Source organism: Platalea leucorodia, assembly GCF_965183815.1.
Source record: "Platalea leucorodia genome assembly, chromosome: 4".
Taxonomy (NCBI): Eukaryota; Metazoa; Chordata; class Aves; order Pelecaniformes; family Threskiornithidae; genus Platalea; species Platalea leucorodia.
Window position 1 is genome coordinate 116,748,129 of NC_138826.1, and position 16,873 is coordinate 116,765,001.

The following is a 16,873-nucleotide window of genomic DNA, read 5'->3' on the forward strand; positions in this document are numbered from 1 at the left end:
CTCCACCAACAGTTAGAAAGCTCTTTAGCTCATACCCGTCACATCAACCCCACAGTGTTTCTCTACACGTTCTGCATGAGACTTGTACAGTGAGGGCCTCTAAACATTTTTGCTCTTCTCTTTTCTCATCCTTACTTCCTTTCTTATCCTTACTGTCCTTGTGGAAATTTGGGAACAATGACCCTCTTTCTTACAAATTACTGAATATTCTGTTTTGTTCTGCTGGACTCCTACTCATGGAAACTATCAAGCTCACTGACCGCTTAAATGAAAACTCCAATAATTTAGGCATCCTCTAGGTACATCTAAAAAACTCTACCTTACAAACTTAGAAATATTTTTACACTTGCTATTTTTGTCACATTTCCTTAAAATGAACTCCATCATCCACTTCTTTAATTCTTTCCTTTTTTTAATTATTTTTTTTAATACGCTGAAATTAATAGGTAACCTTTAGAAAAGTATTTTAGAATCAGGTTTACATAATACATTGTAGCCAAGATACGGCTGCCTAGAGTATTAAGATTTCTCGATCACCTACTTTTCTAATTAGATTGCAACTCAGAGGTGAAGAACTGAGCATGTTCCATTATTTCTGGAGAGCAATCTTGGAACAGAGAGAATTGAGAAGAAGCCCCTCTGACTCTTAATTGAGCCATCAAAGTAACTAGTAAAGCCACTGAGAAAAACACAGTGCATTGTGCAATGGAATAAAAACATTGTTCCACAGCCAGAACAACAGAGAAATGAATATGAACTTTGGCTCCTTATGAAAGGAGCCAAATTCTCCTCCTTCGGCATTCATCTTCTTTCCTTATTCCCTAAAAGTTAAGAATCTAGTCTAAGCAAATTGTTCATGAATTTTACAGCCAGCGTTCCTTATCCTCTGTGTTGCATACAAATGGTCCTAGTCAGACACATCTTGGTACTGAGTAGTTGGATGTGACAGAGTAAAACCCTTAGAGATTCAGTAAAATAAATTCAACTTCCCCTTCCACAAGCCTGAATTTTGCTGTATTAATTTACTATACAGTCAGGAAAAGAAATAGGAGGGTCATCCTTACAAAGAACCTGTTTCTCCCTTGCTTTAGTCTTTGTGACTAGATAGTGACTAACTTTCACCTGGCTGGTCAGGTGAGATGATCCTGCTCCCTTTCATTACTTTTGATCCTACTCTCTGATCTGGTTCCTTGTTCTTCTGTAATAAAGAGACCGAAACACCAAAGCCAGCCCTCAAACATCAGCAAATAACCCTCAGTATTGCAGCTCCACAGTTCTACAATGCTCCCAGAAAGCTAAAATACAAAAACTTTATTTGCAATCACTGTATTAACAGATGAATAATTATTCCTCAGGGATGATTTTTATTGGTAGTTCAACATTCAGTGAATAACTACTTATTTAATAATTTGTAAAAAAACAGTCCAAAGATTTTCTTACATGTAACAACACATAAAAACCATTTGAAAGCAATACATTCTCTCCAATCTCATCAGCACACTGTGTTTCATTTGGAATTAAATAATTTATGATCATTTTTTGCTTGTGAAATATAACCTACAGCATACTGCTTTGGGCTGCAATCATTTCGATATTAAAAAAGTAATAAAAGTAGAGTTGGATACTTCATAAATAAAGAAATTCACCTACATTTACAGTGATTTAATATACGGGCCAAAAAAAAATCAGAGGGAAACCAAAGAGATGACAAGGAAGGGGACCAAAGCCTGCTCATATTATAAAACTTTCCTATTGATTTTAAAGTGGGCAATGTGAACTTGAGCTAGTCTTTGTTTTAACTGACTAAATCAGGATTTTTCTAGCAGCTGTCTTAGCATATGCTAATACAGTATCAGAAAAATGCAGTGTTTTCTCTTTATCTCCTAGTGCTTACAGAAGGGCATTTACTTACACTACACTGTTTAGACACTAAGGTCACGTGATGGAAAAAAAATCCAAGATTTTATCCTCCAAACAATATTGGAAACCTGAACATGAATAAGCTCAAATCATATGTTGATTTCGCAACGTAAAAACTTTGCATCCTTATGAATGAACTTTACAGATCAGTTTCTTATAACTGATCGAAAGGAAGGCAGAATTACCTTTACAACATATCTTTTTTCCCTCCTGTTTGTACAAAGATGGAGAGATACTGGCTCAGGGAGTGAATATAAGTGATTTTGTAAAGCTGATGAAGTAATTTCATAATTTCTCTGAACAGTTTGCCTCACCAGCCCAACGGACAGCACTGCCCTCCCATCACAGACCACAGCTGAAGAGGAATGTCTTGCCTATGCAGCAACTTCCCCAGGACAAAAAACAGCTTCTTAGCTTAACCCACAGAAGAATACAAGTTGGAACTGAGTCTACGTATTCATTTTTAGCTCTCTCTTGCACTTGATAAAGGCCTTTCCTTTTTTTTTCTTTCCAAAAAGCAAGCAAGAAATGATCCTTTTTATACTGTACCTAAAATTGGTTTTGTTTTATGCAAGTTTCACATCCTTAAAATTAACTCATTAAATGGCAGGTCAGGATTACACCTTGTGACATGACACTTTAGGAATGCATTTTTCATGCCATTGAAGAAGGAAAAGGTAAACCAAGGCAAAAATCAATTACTTGAATCAAGAAGAGATTATTTCAAGATAATTTTTTGACAAATCATAGTTATTATGCTATGAGGAAAAAAACCTTCCTGAATTTCTGGAGCTGAAGTACTATTATTTTCAAAGGAGTGGCAAGCTAATATAACAGTAAATAATGGAAAAATGCTGCATAAAAATGATGGAATCCAGATTATCGATATTCACTTGAATTAGTATATTGAAAAAACCTAAAGTGTCTATTTCCATCTAGCAACACATCAGACAATAAGTTTTGCATGGCACAAGTAAAATATTGCTTTGGTATTCAAGAAAATTGTAAGAAATAACTGTCATCCAGAAATAGTACCCACAAAATTATTACAAGAATCTGAGCTGTTAAAAACTGTTCCATCTCCATGGACCTTAAAGCAATTAGACTGTTTGAATTCATAAATATACAACTGGAAGCTATCCCTAAGCGTATTTTTTTATTATTTGTTTAAGCCTGTATTATATCATCCTATTATATTGTCTTGTCACCAGAGTGTAGCGCTAACTCCATCACCAGCCCTTTACTCTTCCTGCCAAATGCATTTGCCAATATCTGGAGAGGATGACTGTATTTTTATAACCTAGCGCAATCTATTAATTTCCCTTGATACACACATTCACAGTGTCCAGCCATAACTTACAGGCTTGCAGAGATTATGTGAGGCTAATCACACCTCTGTCTCCAATTATGAGAGAGACGGTCCCACTACGAGACTGATCTCCAATTATTTTTTTAAGCAATTTTTTTAGTCCTACAAATAAGTCCACTTTGAGGACTTCCCCTGTGTTCAGGTCTTCTTAATACTGCCTGCACACAAAGTACATACCTGGTGCTGCACCAAATGTAATACATAATGTTAATCAAATATAAATGTTATGAGGAACAAGCTATGTTTGGCAAAATTTCTTGTGTCTTGCTGGTTCCCTCTGAATGAGAAGAATGAAGAAAAAGGGGAAATGTCGTTCTGCCTGGCCCGAAAAGTCCCAACAGGTTTTAAAATCCTGTTTGCAGTTTTATAGAACGATCAGCAGAGGGCACACAATCATTTCCCCACCAAACCCCTCTGCTCATCTAAACAGTGATCTGCTGAGAAAATACCCTTGAAAACATTGTATTTTCTTTTCCTCCATCAAAATTTAACAAGGTTAGGAATTTTTCAACCAGCTCTAGCCCTAAGCTGCATATACAACGGCAGGGAAGCACCCTGAAGTCCAGAATCTGGCAGATTAGGGGAAAAAAAAAAATTAAACATTTGTACACTGAGAGACATAACTGATATATTAAAAAAAATAAAAAGAATACACTTTATATTTATTAAGCTAGATTCTCCTGTAAATTGGTATAGCTTTATTTACACTAAGATGAAGATCCAATATGCAGTCTTTATGAAGGTGAAATGTAGCATATTTTTAAACAACTACATAAACTATTAAAAAAAAGACTAATAAACCCCCAACATTTGTGGTAAATGGGAAACATTGCTACTTAGAAAGCTAGTGCTTGGGTGCAAACTAGAAAGTACAATGTAATTAAAACATGGAGACAATACATTTAATTTTTGAGGAAACTATTAATTTTATGCATGAGAAGGAGAAAGGAATTAGAATACTCTCAGGTGCCTAACAATCCTCTGTTAATTAAGTAACTTGCTCCCCTATGTCCTGCAGAAGCCATGGTCAACTATTTATGACATGTAATAAATATAAAATTGCAGGTTAACTAAATGTAGCTAGGAGATATTGTGGTAAATCTGAAATAATAACCTTGTAACATTCTGTAGCCTTCCATTTTAAAATTACCTGCGAATCAACCACGGCCACAGCTATGTGCCAACTGAGAATCACATGAAATGAAAAACTAGCTGAATGAATGAAGTAAAAACAGTACAGCACATTGAAAACCAAATCTATTCCCAAATCTTAGCAATCTGCTGGGGGATCTACAAAGAAAAAACATATTGTTGGGATAAATTTACTTGCTAAATAAGGTGTTGTACTGATTATCACTCAGTTACATGATGGGAGAACATGCAGTGACCATCTGACCATTCAAGTTCTTCTTCACTTTACAGCAGAGAGAGATGACTTTCATACTTACATTTAGCAGCTGTTCAAAAGCATAGCTAAAGCCTTTTTTGTAATCTGTAATTCCTTTAGCAGAGATTTTATAGACAGCTTCTTTCAGCTTCTTCTTGTTCCTCACATTAGCTTGGACAAGATGATTAAAGCAACTGACATTCTGAGCATTATTGTTAAACTGTAAAATAAATAGAAATAGTATTAAAGACAGTTAATTCTCTTTTCTAGGTGCTGTAGTAGTAAAGGCTAACGGTTTCTTGATCCATGAGATAAAGCATGTCACACCCGGATTTTAATTTCCACTACATTAAGAATGTCCAGCAGTGTCTGGAGATTTCAAAATTGGGCAATAAATATTAAAAAGAAAAGGTATTCAGTGGTTCACTCTTTGTTGCAATCCCTCTACAAAACCCTCTACTGTAGTGGGAAAACTCCCATGAATTTTTTTTTCAAGCTCAGATAATGAAATCAAACGGAGAAATGCAGAGTTAGGGAAATATAAAACATGGGAAAATGTTTATTTTACTTTTTTTCATTACTGAAAAATACTGGTTGAATTATCAGGTGACTTCCATATTGCACGTACTAGTCTGTTGCTAAACCTGCTGTTTTACAATGAAATTTGCAGGTCATGATCAATTAGCACATGTCTTACAGAAAACAAAATACACTCTTGGGGCAAAGGAAGCACGTAAGAGTATAGCTGTAGATAGGAAAATATTGTTAATAATAACACAAATTTACATATTAAGAACGCACATATTTGTTCTCTCTTACCCACATACCTGTAAAGACTACCCCCTGAAAAATTAATTCATACAAGATTCTGACATTATTTAAAAACATACATAGAAATTTTTTTATGTGCAAAATGTTGTCTGCACAAGTAGAAAACCAGTTTATGATCTCTTTAAAATTTGTCTCTGTATAAATACACAGATATACATTTATAAGTACAAATACATATATATATATCCTGGTAGAGAGCGGGATGAAGAAAGATGTCTCACTTTTTAGCTACCTCTGTATCTATCTATCTAAAGTCAAAGATGAGACTTCTCTTTAAAAATGCTGTAGCATGTATGATTCTAACTGTAGTCTTGAATGAAATTGCATATTACTGCACGTAATCCGTGTTGAACTCTATTTGAATGAAAATCTCCTTTTAACTACAACAGAGTGATTTTTATTTAAGGAACTCTTGACGAATATTACTAAAACTATTGTCTTAGCCAATTTTTAAACTGTTTTATCTACTCCTATTTCTTGTGTGAGCTTTTTTTCTCCCTGGCAAATAAGATATCCAAAAAACTCTGTAAAACTCCCATCTCAGTGAAGGCACTAAGCACCAGACCTCCTAATTTACTTTTCAGCTGAAAACAGCTTATTATGTCTCTTCCTGATTAAGAGTCTTCAGTGAAAGTAGATGTAAATGTAGTTTTATGCTGTCAACCTGGTGCAAAGCCTTAAAATAACTTAAAAATCAGGCCTTGTTGGCTTAAGTCTCAATACTGCTAATTAGTTCAATAGTACTGTATAGAAGATAAGGTAAGTAAGGTCACAGATTTCAATAACTGCTCAGACTATTTACATGTCTAAAATAAATCACTACCAGGCACAAAGTATGGAGAGAGACCTGCTATCAGCAGCAAACATCAACTTGCGCTGTAATTGTAGGACACTTACAATGAACAGAACTTAAAAGGATGAAGGAATCGATAATATCAAATCACTCTTTATAATGCATAATAATTCAATTCAAGTTAATAGGATGCTTAGGAGGTATGAAGACTTTTCCATGTCCTGGAATCAGATGCGTACAGATGCATGCTCCCTGCCCTTAGGACCAATTACTACCCGTAATTTTTACCAAACGTCCACTTTAATCAATGAGACTTCTGCTATTGACTTTGTAGGAGCAAATGCATAACAGCAAATACAGTACAGCTTACGGCAGAGATGACTGACAGAGAAAGGCATGATCCTCAGCAGGAGGCTTAGCCTAATTTGTTCCAGATCCTTCTTGAAAATAGCCACAGAGCTGCAGCTGTGGGTTTTTTGGCTGTAAGTAAGCAAATCCAAGCACTATTATGACAGCATTTGCTATGCTGGATTCTAACTTACGGTTCCACACGTAATTTTTTATTCTCACAAAAAGGATGTGTCAAAGCACCCCATGAACTAGAGACTTTAAAGCATGAATTTGTCTCTTTCATCTTCTAATATCATTGTTGTACCACAAGCCACTCCTGCATGTATGTTGAACCTAAAGAAGAAAACCCACTATTTTGATTTGGAGCATTAAGCAGTTCACAACTAAGCTCATAGCTTGTCATCTTCATGTTATATTTATTTTTCCAGGGAGCTTATTTTTGCTCTTTCCTCACGAATTAATATTGTCTTTTGGTGAGATACTGATACTGGTTTATGGTATAGCTGCTGTTTTCCTGAGGACTGCATTTGCTAAAAAATAGTATGGATTCTTGCTAGGCAAAGATATACACTATGAGAATACCATATAAGAATCTTCATATGTCTTTCTAATTAATAAGCACAGTTATTATTCTGTCGCAATTTTATAGCTCTGTTCCCCAGGTGATTAAAATCTGCGTGAGCAAGTTATTCTCAAATGACTTTATATAAAGTTTTCTGTCCCCTTTTCTATCAATATGCAGTTCCCAATGTGTCCCAAGGAGACAACTGTTTCTAAAAACATGCAAAAGCATGAGCAAGTGTTTTAACTCTGAAAAAGGCAATGTTGTATTTGACCAGGCATTCAACAAAAGAGTCAGTTGTATATAATAATATGACAAAGGTTGCTTATTTATTTTTGTAATGTTCTATTTATCAGGGCTTTAATTTTCATAATATCACAACTATAAATATAGTATCATATTTCTAAATTATTTACCGTAACAAAAGTATGAAAATGGGTGAGATAATGAAGATAAAAAGTATTTTCCAGTTCTCTCAGCATCACAATGCAAACTTCACCTTTCAAATGAATGAACACATGGAATTGGATTTCATATAACCAATTTTTCAGCTTGAATATTCCTTTAATGTACGCCATATTGCCCAGAAAAGAATAATTTTGGTAGGAACAACCCTCTGCTGTGATGAAAATGTAAGACTCCCAACTGAACCCTAACGTATCTATCTATTGTGTGATTTTAAAGCCATTATCTTTTATAAAAGTTCTTTCCCCAAACTCAAACAAATTATAGTCATTCATTTTTCCATTTCCCCTCAACATCACATGGTGATTTTTATTTGCTGAACAAAACCATGAAATGATTACACAATTGTAATCAATTAACTTTGATGCAGAACACTGACACACTCAATGGTGTTTCTTATGGACATTTCTTACAGAAGTAACCCATAAATCACCCAATGATTATTAGGTACATTAACCATATGGGAGTGAAAACAATGTGCTGTGGAATTATTTCAGCTTGCTTTGACCTGATTTTGTAATCATGATTGGAAAATTACTCGAGTAAAGTAATTTTAAAAATACAAGATCTGAGAATGAATTCTAATTGTGAGATGGGATGAGAGTACAGATCTTGTGCTTGGAAAGTAGAACGCTATCTGGTAGGTAGCTCTGGTCTATATAAGCCAATTTCATCTGAAGAAGAAGAGTGACTACACTGTTCTGCTTCATCAGTGACACTATAAGCAAATTATTTCGTGAGCTAATATAAAAGTAACCATAAATTCAGCCTTATGGTCAGTGTACACCTTGTCTTGGGCTATAGCAAACAGCAGTTCAAGTGAAAATTTACTGACAAGTGAAGATTTCTCCCTGAAATGCCACTAACATTAAACCGCAAATCTAAATTGCTTGCTAGCAGTCCTGCAAATGCATCAGGATAATTATTTCTATGAAGGTCAGGTATCTAGCATATGGATTAGTAATTACGGATACAAAAATGACATTTTAAAAATTGACAGGAATACTGGCTCAAACTGTTTAAGCAGTTAACAAGTAAACTGTACTGTACTTACACATGATGTAAACTGAACAAAGGGTCAAGGTCAAAATATCTGCATCTATAGACTGACAAATGCTGATGTAAAATGAAGGAGAGAAATAACACACTTGCAGAACGGAGAGTTACATCAACCAAAGTCTGAAAATGCTGTAATTTAATTAAGAAAATAGATGAGCCAGCTATTTTGAAATACATCAGTCAACGTTAATGTTAACGTCACTCAACAAAGCAGACGAGGAGAGTTTTTGATTAGATAAAGGAATAGCAATCTTCCAAAATGATCATTTACCTGTTTGCTAGGAGGTGAAGGCAAGTCTGAAGGTTGAAATGTGACTGTTAAAAATGTCCAAAGGGGGGAACAAAATTCAGGGCTACATTTAATTAATTTGAACTCCAGTAAAATCCTGAAGCAACTGAAGGATTTCAAGCGTAAAAGCCTTCAGTTTGCCCTTAAAACTGGCTTGTCATACCCGCTACACAACATTAAAATAGTTTTGCTCTTTAACCAGTTGACCATGTGACAAATACCAGGACTATTCATAACTTTGAATTAGCCAAACTGAGCTAGTTTTCAGTTACACTCATCTGAAATATAATAGCTATAGTGACATCAATAATTTTTCACACATTAAGATAGCAAAAGCCAAAATACCTGCAATAAGCCTATGACAACTACTGGTCACATTACCCGTCTCCTAAGAAGCATAATAAGGCTTATATAGGTTTGGATGATTCTTGAAAACCAGTTAACAATATACTCAATCACTTAGTATCCAGCTGGAAGAAAGAACATGCAACATTTCAAAAACCAATCGCCACTTCAGAAAGTCCATGTTCTTACAAAATCAAGTCCCACCAAAGGTTTAAAATTAAAGTTATTACAATCCATACTTTATTGAATAAAATACTCTCAATGTATCTACATGAAATGTCAGTTGGGTATTTCTCAGACTGGCATTTCCCCCTAATTATTGCAGTAAAGATAAACATTTGTCATAAAAATGCTGTTGTGGTAAAAAGAAAATAAATGGAATTTGTGTACGATGCCGTGGGCTCAATGAGTCACTTACAAAACAACAGATGACATCTGGAGGCAAACCATTCAATTGTTAAAATCTAAAGCCACCCACTACTAGTGACAGCTTCTACTTTTTAAGCTATATAAAAACCTTATTCCTTATCTAAGCTAAAATAAGAGGGGTTTGCAGCAAAACAATTGGAAATAATGGAAAACAGGATAACCTTAGCTTTTTATTTTAAAGTATCATGAAGTATTAATATAATTAAATTTGTCTTGAATTATATAGCAAGATATAGGATCTAGATGTATTTTTCACTAGATTATTTCTCACTACCCAATTTATTTATATCCTTTTGCAGCTTCTGCCTTTGGGATGTCCTAGAACGATCCTCGGGTCTGAGGAAATGAAGACCTTGTATTCACAGGTTTGGGCAGGAATACCTAAGCCTGTTACAGAGGCACTAAGAGTGTTAGAGAACTTCATCCAGTTAACCTCAAACCACCAGTATAATCTTTGGCCGAATATGGGGCAACTCAATAAATTGAAAAATAAGCTAATCAATTCAACTTAACATGAAACTCTGAACAAAGGGGTTTAAGTTTAATGCTGCTTGAACCTTGTCATTCTGGAGAAGGTCAGAAACAGAAATACTAATCTGACAGTCTTACAAGGACTTTGTCTTTATCCTCTTATTCAGAGAAGGATCAACTTGTAAAACCACTGGAAAATTATACAGAATTTCAGAGAAATATCTAAATGCTAGAGACCTTTCCCCTCCCTTGGGTAGTTCCATTGAACTGTGGGCTCCTCCAGACACATGGACCTGTGCAATCCATAGTGCCCCAAGAGTTAAACTGATGGAGAAGAGAAGGGGTTGTCATTCGGAGACCCTCTTCTGATTCCAGAATAGTTACTTCTGCATTGCTAAAACCCTCTTCTTTTCCAGTCTCAACCTGCTCTCACTAAGAGCAGCCTTCTTTAAAATTATTAAAACTCCTACCTCAACACCAGGATATTAGAAGATTCAAGGGAAGTGAAACAGAGATGTTGATTTATTTCCTATGTCTGTTCCCACTCTAAGCACTTTGTGGATATGATGGCAGATCAAAAAATGAATTACAAGGGACCCTACAGACAGGTGTTTTCATTAGAGGACAGCATAAGACAAAAGAAGGGGGTGGGGGGAAAATCCCTCATGGAAAAAGGCTGCAAAATGAAGAAAGAAAGGATCTGTATTCAGAAGTGGAATATACAAGGACTGGAAAACATTTGAGACAGATAAGTAGAAAGAGCAAAGCTACCAAGCAGTCTGGGAAAAAAACAGCAAACAAAATACATGGGAAGAAAAACATGTATAATTTTTTTTTTTCTAAAACTACATTCAGTTCAATATATTACCTGCTGAACAGATACAAACTGGCTTGTCTACTGGGAAATTTTTTGATAAATCTGCCTTTTGCAGATACCAGCTGACCTCTCCCCAGTTAACAAGCTTTAGCAAGTAACACATAGCGTGTAACTCCCAGGGACATCCACACTTTAGCATCACAGACATTTTCAAACATCACTGAGTGTCTCGGACTGCTTGTGAAATAGCTCAGAACTGTTCTCATTTTATTGGTGAGAAAAGCAAAGCAACAGGGAAGAAAACAAGTAAATCTCAGGCAAAGATATGGCCAGAAGCTTTAGTCTCAATTCCCCACTACTAGAGCACCAGAATATGCTTTTTTCCCTTTCCTTTGTGCAACCAACTCCAAGTCCTCAAATTCACCCTTTAACTTGATATTAGTTATTTTGCCATATGCCATTTAAACCACAAGGTCAAATAGGGCACAAATTATTAAAGCGTGAATTCTCATAAACAGCTCACCACTTAAACTTCTTCAAAAGGCAGACACAGCTAATGTGATTCATTCTGAAGACTACAGCACTGCAAGAGAAAAATCTCTGATTTCACAGGCAATGTACAAATTGATGAATGTTTCAAATCCTCTTCTATATATCCATCATCCCTTCTCTATATATCCCTATATATCTTCATCTCCTGAGAGGTATAAGGGATATAAATCTGAAGTCCAATGTCAGTCATTCTTTTGGCAAGTGTAGGAGGTTAATTTAAATACAAATAAAACATTTCAATTGATTCCGCTTCTTTTATGAAAGGAAACCCAAAGCATCCCCTTCATTGCACTGTCTTAGACATCACGTTACGTGTAATGCTAGCAAAACAAACAGGCATTGAAAACAGCAGCATAAGAAGAAACGTTATAAAGAACTACAGAGTAATATCTTGGGGCATTCATTTATCTTGATCAGAAAGTGCTTATTACTGTTTCTGACAGTCAAGAACTTTTTTCTTCTGCTCTACCTGATGTCTTCATACGTATGTGTACATATATTTTTAAATAATTCTGTTTATGTATAGGTATGTACTTAATTTTTTTAATGACATGATCAAGAAAGCAAGCTTCATCAGTCAACATTTATCAGATGTGACCTGGACAAAGCACCAATCTACTGAGGAATGCCACAATTCTCAGTAAGGACAGCAATAAGTTTATGTGAACACAAATTCTCAGGAAAAGAAATTGAGGAAAGCAGCGCTAGCTCTGCAATTCAATCTGAAAACCACAAAATCTTTTGTAAATCATCTCATTACTGGAAAATGCAACAGCATAAACAAATCAAAACCAATAAATTTACGACACTTTAAAAAGCTTTGCCATGTTTTAGTCACTAGGTGGCACTAAAACAAAAAAAGTTGAACTGCTCTTACAAATGTTATCTTGAAATGGGAAATTTTACACTTCTGGTGGAGGTGGTTGGCGCATCCTGTGAATGGCATAAATTTATCATTCCAACTAAAACAATTAAACACTCTTGTGCGCTAAATGAGTGAAGAAACAGAAATATTAAAATCCAAACTTCCGCCTTAAAGAAAAATTTCCACATGTTGAACACAAGAGATCCTAGCTCTGGGAAGATGAAAATAAATTTTTTCTATACAAAGCATCCATATTACCAAAACAAACATCTACATTTCCAACAGCTTTATGGACGGTGTTTACAATGCTCATAATGGAAAGGCTGTAAAAGTTAACATTTCTTAACCAACCTCCTATCTAAATGTCTTTCTGCATCTCCAAAATCTGTAAAAGTGAAAACATTCTTATTGAATATTTTTAATACCAAATCTAAGTAAAAATGCAGATTTTCCCAACCATCTTTACCTGCCTCCCTATTCTTCACTCATCCCAGTTAGTTTACTAACATCTACTGATTCAATATAGCATATTTTATCAGAATCTACTGAAATTACACTTCTAAACTAAAAAAAAAACCTAAAAAACTACCCCTCCAAAACTTCTGACATCAAATGAGACCCTGCCTTAAACTGTATGTAAACTGTGTATTTTTAAACATACAGAAGTGTTTATTTTTTTCTAGAAAATCATATAAACTTGAACAAAGCAGTAATTCCTGTACTTACACTTGCTACAGAGACAAAACTTATACATTTAAAATACCAAGATCATGATAGCTGAATAAATCAGAAACATCACTCCGGGAATACTGAAAATTGAGGAAAAAATAGTCAGCTTGCTGAAGACCTAATCAGATACTACCGCTGCTGACTTTCAATCTGCTGAGGTTTGTTGCTATGCTACTTCTGCCTCATGGCTAAATCAGCTTGGTGACCCAGTTGTATCTATACATATTAAATGAGCAATAGTGAAATAGACCTGATTTCATCAGGCTTTCGTCTTGTACCTAAATCCAGCTTTGCTGATTTCTTTTCCTTTTTTTTATTGCTGCTTTAGGGTTGGTAATAGGATTTTAGGGTTAATCCCAAGAATAACTAAATCTTGAATAAGGCCAGTTACAATCTATATTTCAGCAGTGAGAAGCTATTATAAATATTTATCAGAACTCATTTAGAGAATAGTAAGAAAGCAATTTGCAAAGTTTTATTCCCATGTAGATCTCAGTACACAGAAAATTTGAGGCAGTTCAAGCAATAAAGGTTTGCAATTTCACATGCCAAAAAATAATACGTGATGTTAAAGTTCAGCATTTGTATCTTGCTATAGAATATTTGTTTCCTCCTATGCTATGACTTGCATAGAGATAATCTTCAGGTATACAGTACAACCCTACATATACACTGTAGAAAAAAAGTTTAAACCTTATTCTGCTACTCAGTAGGAGCACACCTGCATTTATTAAATTATATTGCAAGTACAGGAAGCAATAAAATTAAGACTATATGTCAATTTACACTATTGGCATTTCTTGAAATTTCAAATGCATCACATTTCTTTTCATTGTGAAATGTATGTATGTGCATTATAGACAGAATATACATAAGGTTCAAAAATGCTTAATACTGTTTCTGAAAGGGCTCTTGACAGATCACAGGTAGCAGCGTTCGACAATATAACTGTTAAATCACGAAATATATGCTGAAAACATATTGTAGCATAATATGAGATAAATGTTTGGGAAAGGACCAAATACTGGGCTAAAATCTCCTCTCAGTTAGCTTTTTTAACTTTTCTAACCAATATGATTATCTGCACATAAATCATTGTAAAGCTCCCACTGAGTGCAAAAGGTTTAACGTTCAGACCACAAAGTACGATGCTGCGCTGCGAATCTCAGAGTTACAACAAAGAACGTCAGCATAGACTGAAAGATGAATTAGCTTAGCCAGATGAACTCGTTTATGGTCATTTCATGATGCCGTGGCTAAGTTAGCATGCATTATTTACTTAAAAATGTGTTTCTGACTTCTACTGAAAATTTCAGTACTGTAAACTTCAGCATCTCCCAGAAAAAGCTGCCTGATCTGAACTACTGTGCTACCGTAGTGTCGCAGTCCTGTAGTCTGCACTGTATAGCACTGCTACCCTGATACACTCTAGGAGAGAGCTATAACAAGAAGAGACTTTCTAGAAAATTATTTTGTAGACTTTTTTTTATTATCACTTGACTGGGGAAATCTTCATTCAGTCAAACTCAAGTTGTTTAGAACACAAAACACCTCTGGCCAAAAAGATGAGTCATAGAATCATAGAATATCTCAAGTTGGAAGGGACCTATAAGGATCATCAAGTCCAAGTCCCTGCTCCTTGCAGAACTACCTAAAACTAAACCATATGACCACGAGCATTGTCCAGACAGTCCTTGAACTCTGACAGGGTTGGTAACGTGACCACCTCCCTGGGAAGCCTGTTCCAGCGACCAACCACCCTCTGGTGAAGAACCTTTTCCTAATGTCCAAACTGAACTTCCCCTGACACAGCTTCATCCATTTCCTCATGTCCTATCACTGGTCACCAGAGATAAAGGTTTGAGTATTAAACCATTTTCTATAAATTCCCTGGATATGTGAGGTTGTTACTCAGGGCATCAAAAGCAAGACGAATGTTTAGTCAGTGCACCAAATTACAAGACAGACATACATTTCAGCATCAGGCCACATCACTATGGGATGGCAGGGGGCTACAATATCACCTCCATATTCCCACGGCTTGCCTTAAATGTGCCTGTCACCCTTGCAGGGCAGAGCAACGTGCCCGGCTGCACGTGGTGCCTGGGGTTCGTGAGCAGCCAGGAGACTGCGGCAGCACCCTGCTGATGTGTGAGATGCTGCCGCTGAGGCAGGGAAGCATGAGAGGAGGGAAAAGCTGAGTCTTGAAAGCGTGAGACTTGAGAAGTCGATGAGTATTTCATTCATGTTTTGCCTAAGTTAAGAGGTCCTTTAGATTCACACCAAACTAACATCTTGCCACATGTCTTAAAATTTTCACCTACCGAATAGATGACTTTTATAGAAAATATGTTAAAGAAAGGGGGACCATAGAACAAATAGCCTGCACCCTGTTCCAAACCTTATGGACAGCCTGCATTTTCTTCTTTTTTCATTAACATGGTGAGTCATCTTTCCCCAGAAGAATCATTAAAGCCAGCCCAGCCCAGACTCTTCAGAACTGGTAAGGAATGAGTTCATTGTTCGAGACACCATTCATCCACCACAAATTTTTAATTATACTGTCACAACACTCCCTAATAATTGTCTCCTAGTTGGAAAGCTGACTCAGAAATGCACTTTTATCGATGATATGTCTGACGAAGCAGGGGTCTCCTTAGTAAGACTTGTGCTTTACTAAAAATTAAGAAACTGGAAATAGCCAACAGACTTATTGACCAGTGGAACCATTAGGTAGAGCTATCACATCATTTTATATACTACTAAACTACTCATTTTAAATACTACTAATATACTAGAGAGCTGGAATTTATTCTGGAAATCGCAGAAGCCCGTGCCATGTGCTGTTAGAAGGCTGACTTCCTGACATTTGACAACTATAAGAGGAGACAATAAAAATCTGTATTGATGCCCAAAGCAATCCCTCAAAGTGGGAATGGAGGTGACTTTTCTAGCCATCTGGAATTGTCAGCTATACTGTACAGCAATAAATGTACAGTTTCCAGCAACATCCCTGCTCCTGACATCCTAATGTGGAATTTCAGCTTCTAATTTCCATTCCCTTTGGCTCTTCATGCACTCAAGTACTCTGTTCCCTAGAATTAACACTTTGTGACAGATCTAAAGTGAAACAGATCTTGTTTTAAGATTTGCCCTATTCCTTTTCCAACTCTTTCCATTTCTTTTTTCTCTCTTACAGACCTTTTGAACATTTTCCTTCCACAGCAAACTAAAGTTACAGTTAATAACACAACAGCAAAAGCTTAGCTGATATGTTAAAGCAAACAGTAACATACAAGAAGAAAAAAAAAAAAGGTGTAAAAAACCCAAAAGTGCTCATTGTTTTTTTTCCCCACTGACTCCCTTCTGCATTCTCACCTGATCAGAGATAGTATGATTCAGCTTATCTCATTTCAGTGATCATTTAATTGGGAGCCCAGTCCAAGACCGTGGGCCAGGCTCTCCCTACAGCCAGTGGAGACAGACAAGCACCTCCTGGTCATAATTTGTCCTCAGGATAGTCAGGATGACTTGTCTTCTGGAGGTGTTTCTCATTTTCCTCCACTAACTATAATTAAGGCCTTAGCAGTAATTTACAATACAATAACCCCTCTTTTGGACTCAGGGAGGTTGTATGGG

At 35.9% G+C, this 16,873-nt stretch overlaps 1 protein-coding gene across 5 annotated transcripts in view; it reads right to left on the reverse strand.

Annotated features, from left to right (window-relative positions):
- Nucleotides 1-16,873, reverse strand: part of CACNA2D1 (calcium voltage-gated channel auxiliary subunit alpha2delta 1) — a gene marked incomplete at both ends in the record, with an annotated part of 429,826 nt that overhangs the window by 77,803 nt on the left and 335,150 nt on the right. For all 5 annotated transcript variants that reach the window (XM_082308450.1, XM_082308448.1, XM_082308449.1 and 2 more), the window contains one exon: nt 4,738-4,896. In XM_082308450.1, coding sequence (XP_082164576.1) covers nt 4,738-4,896 — 159 coding nt within the window. The remainder of the gene's footprint in view (nt 1-4,737; nt 4,897-16,873) is intronic.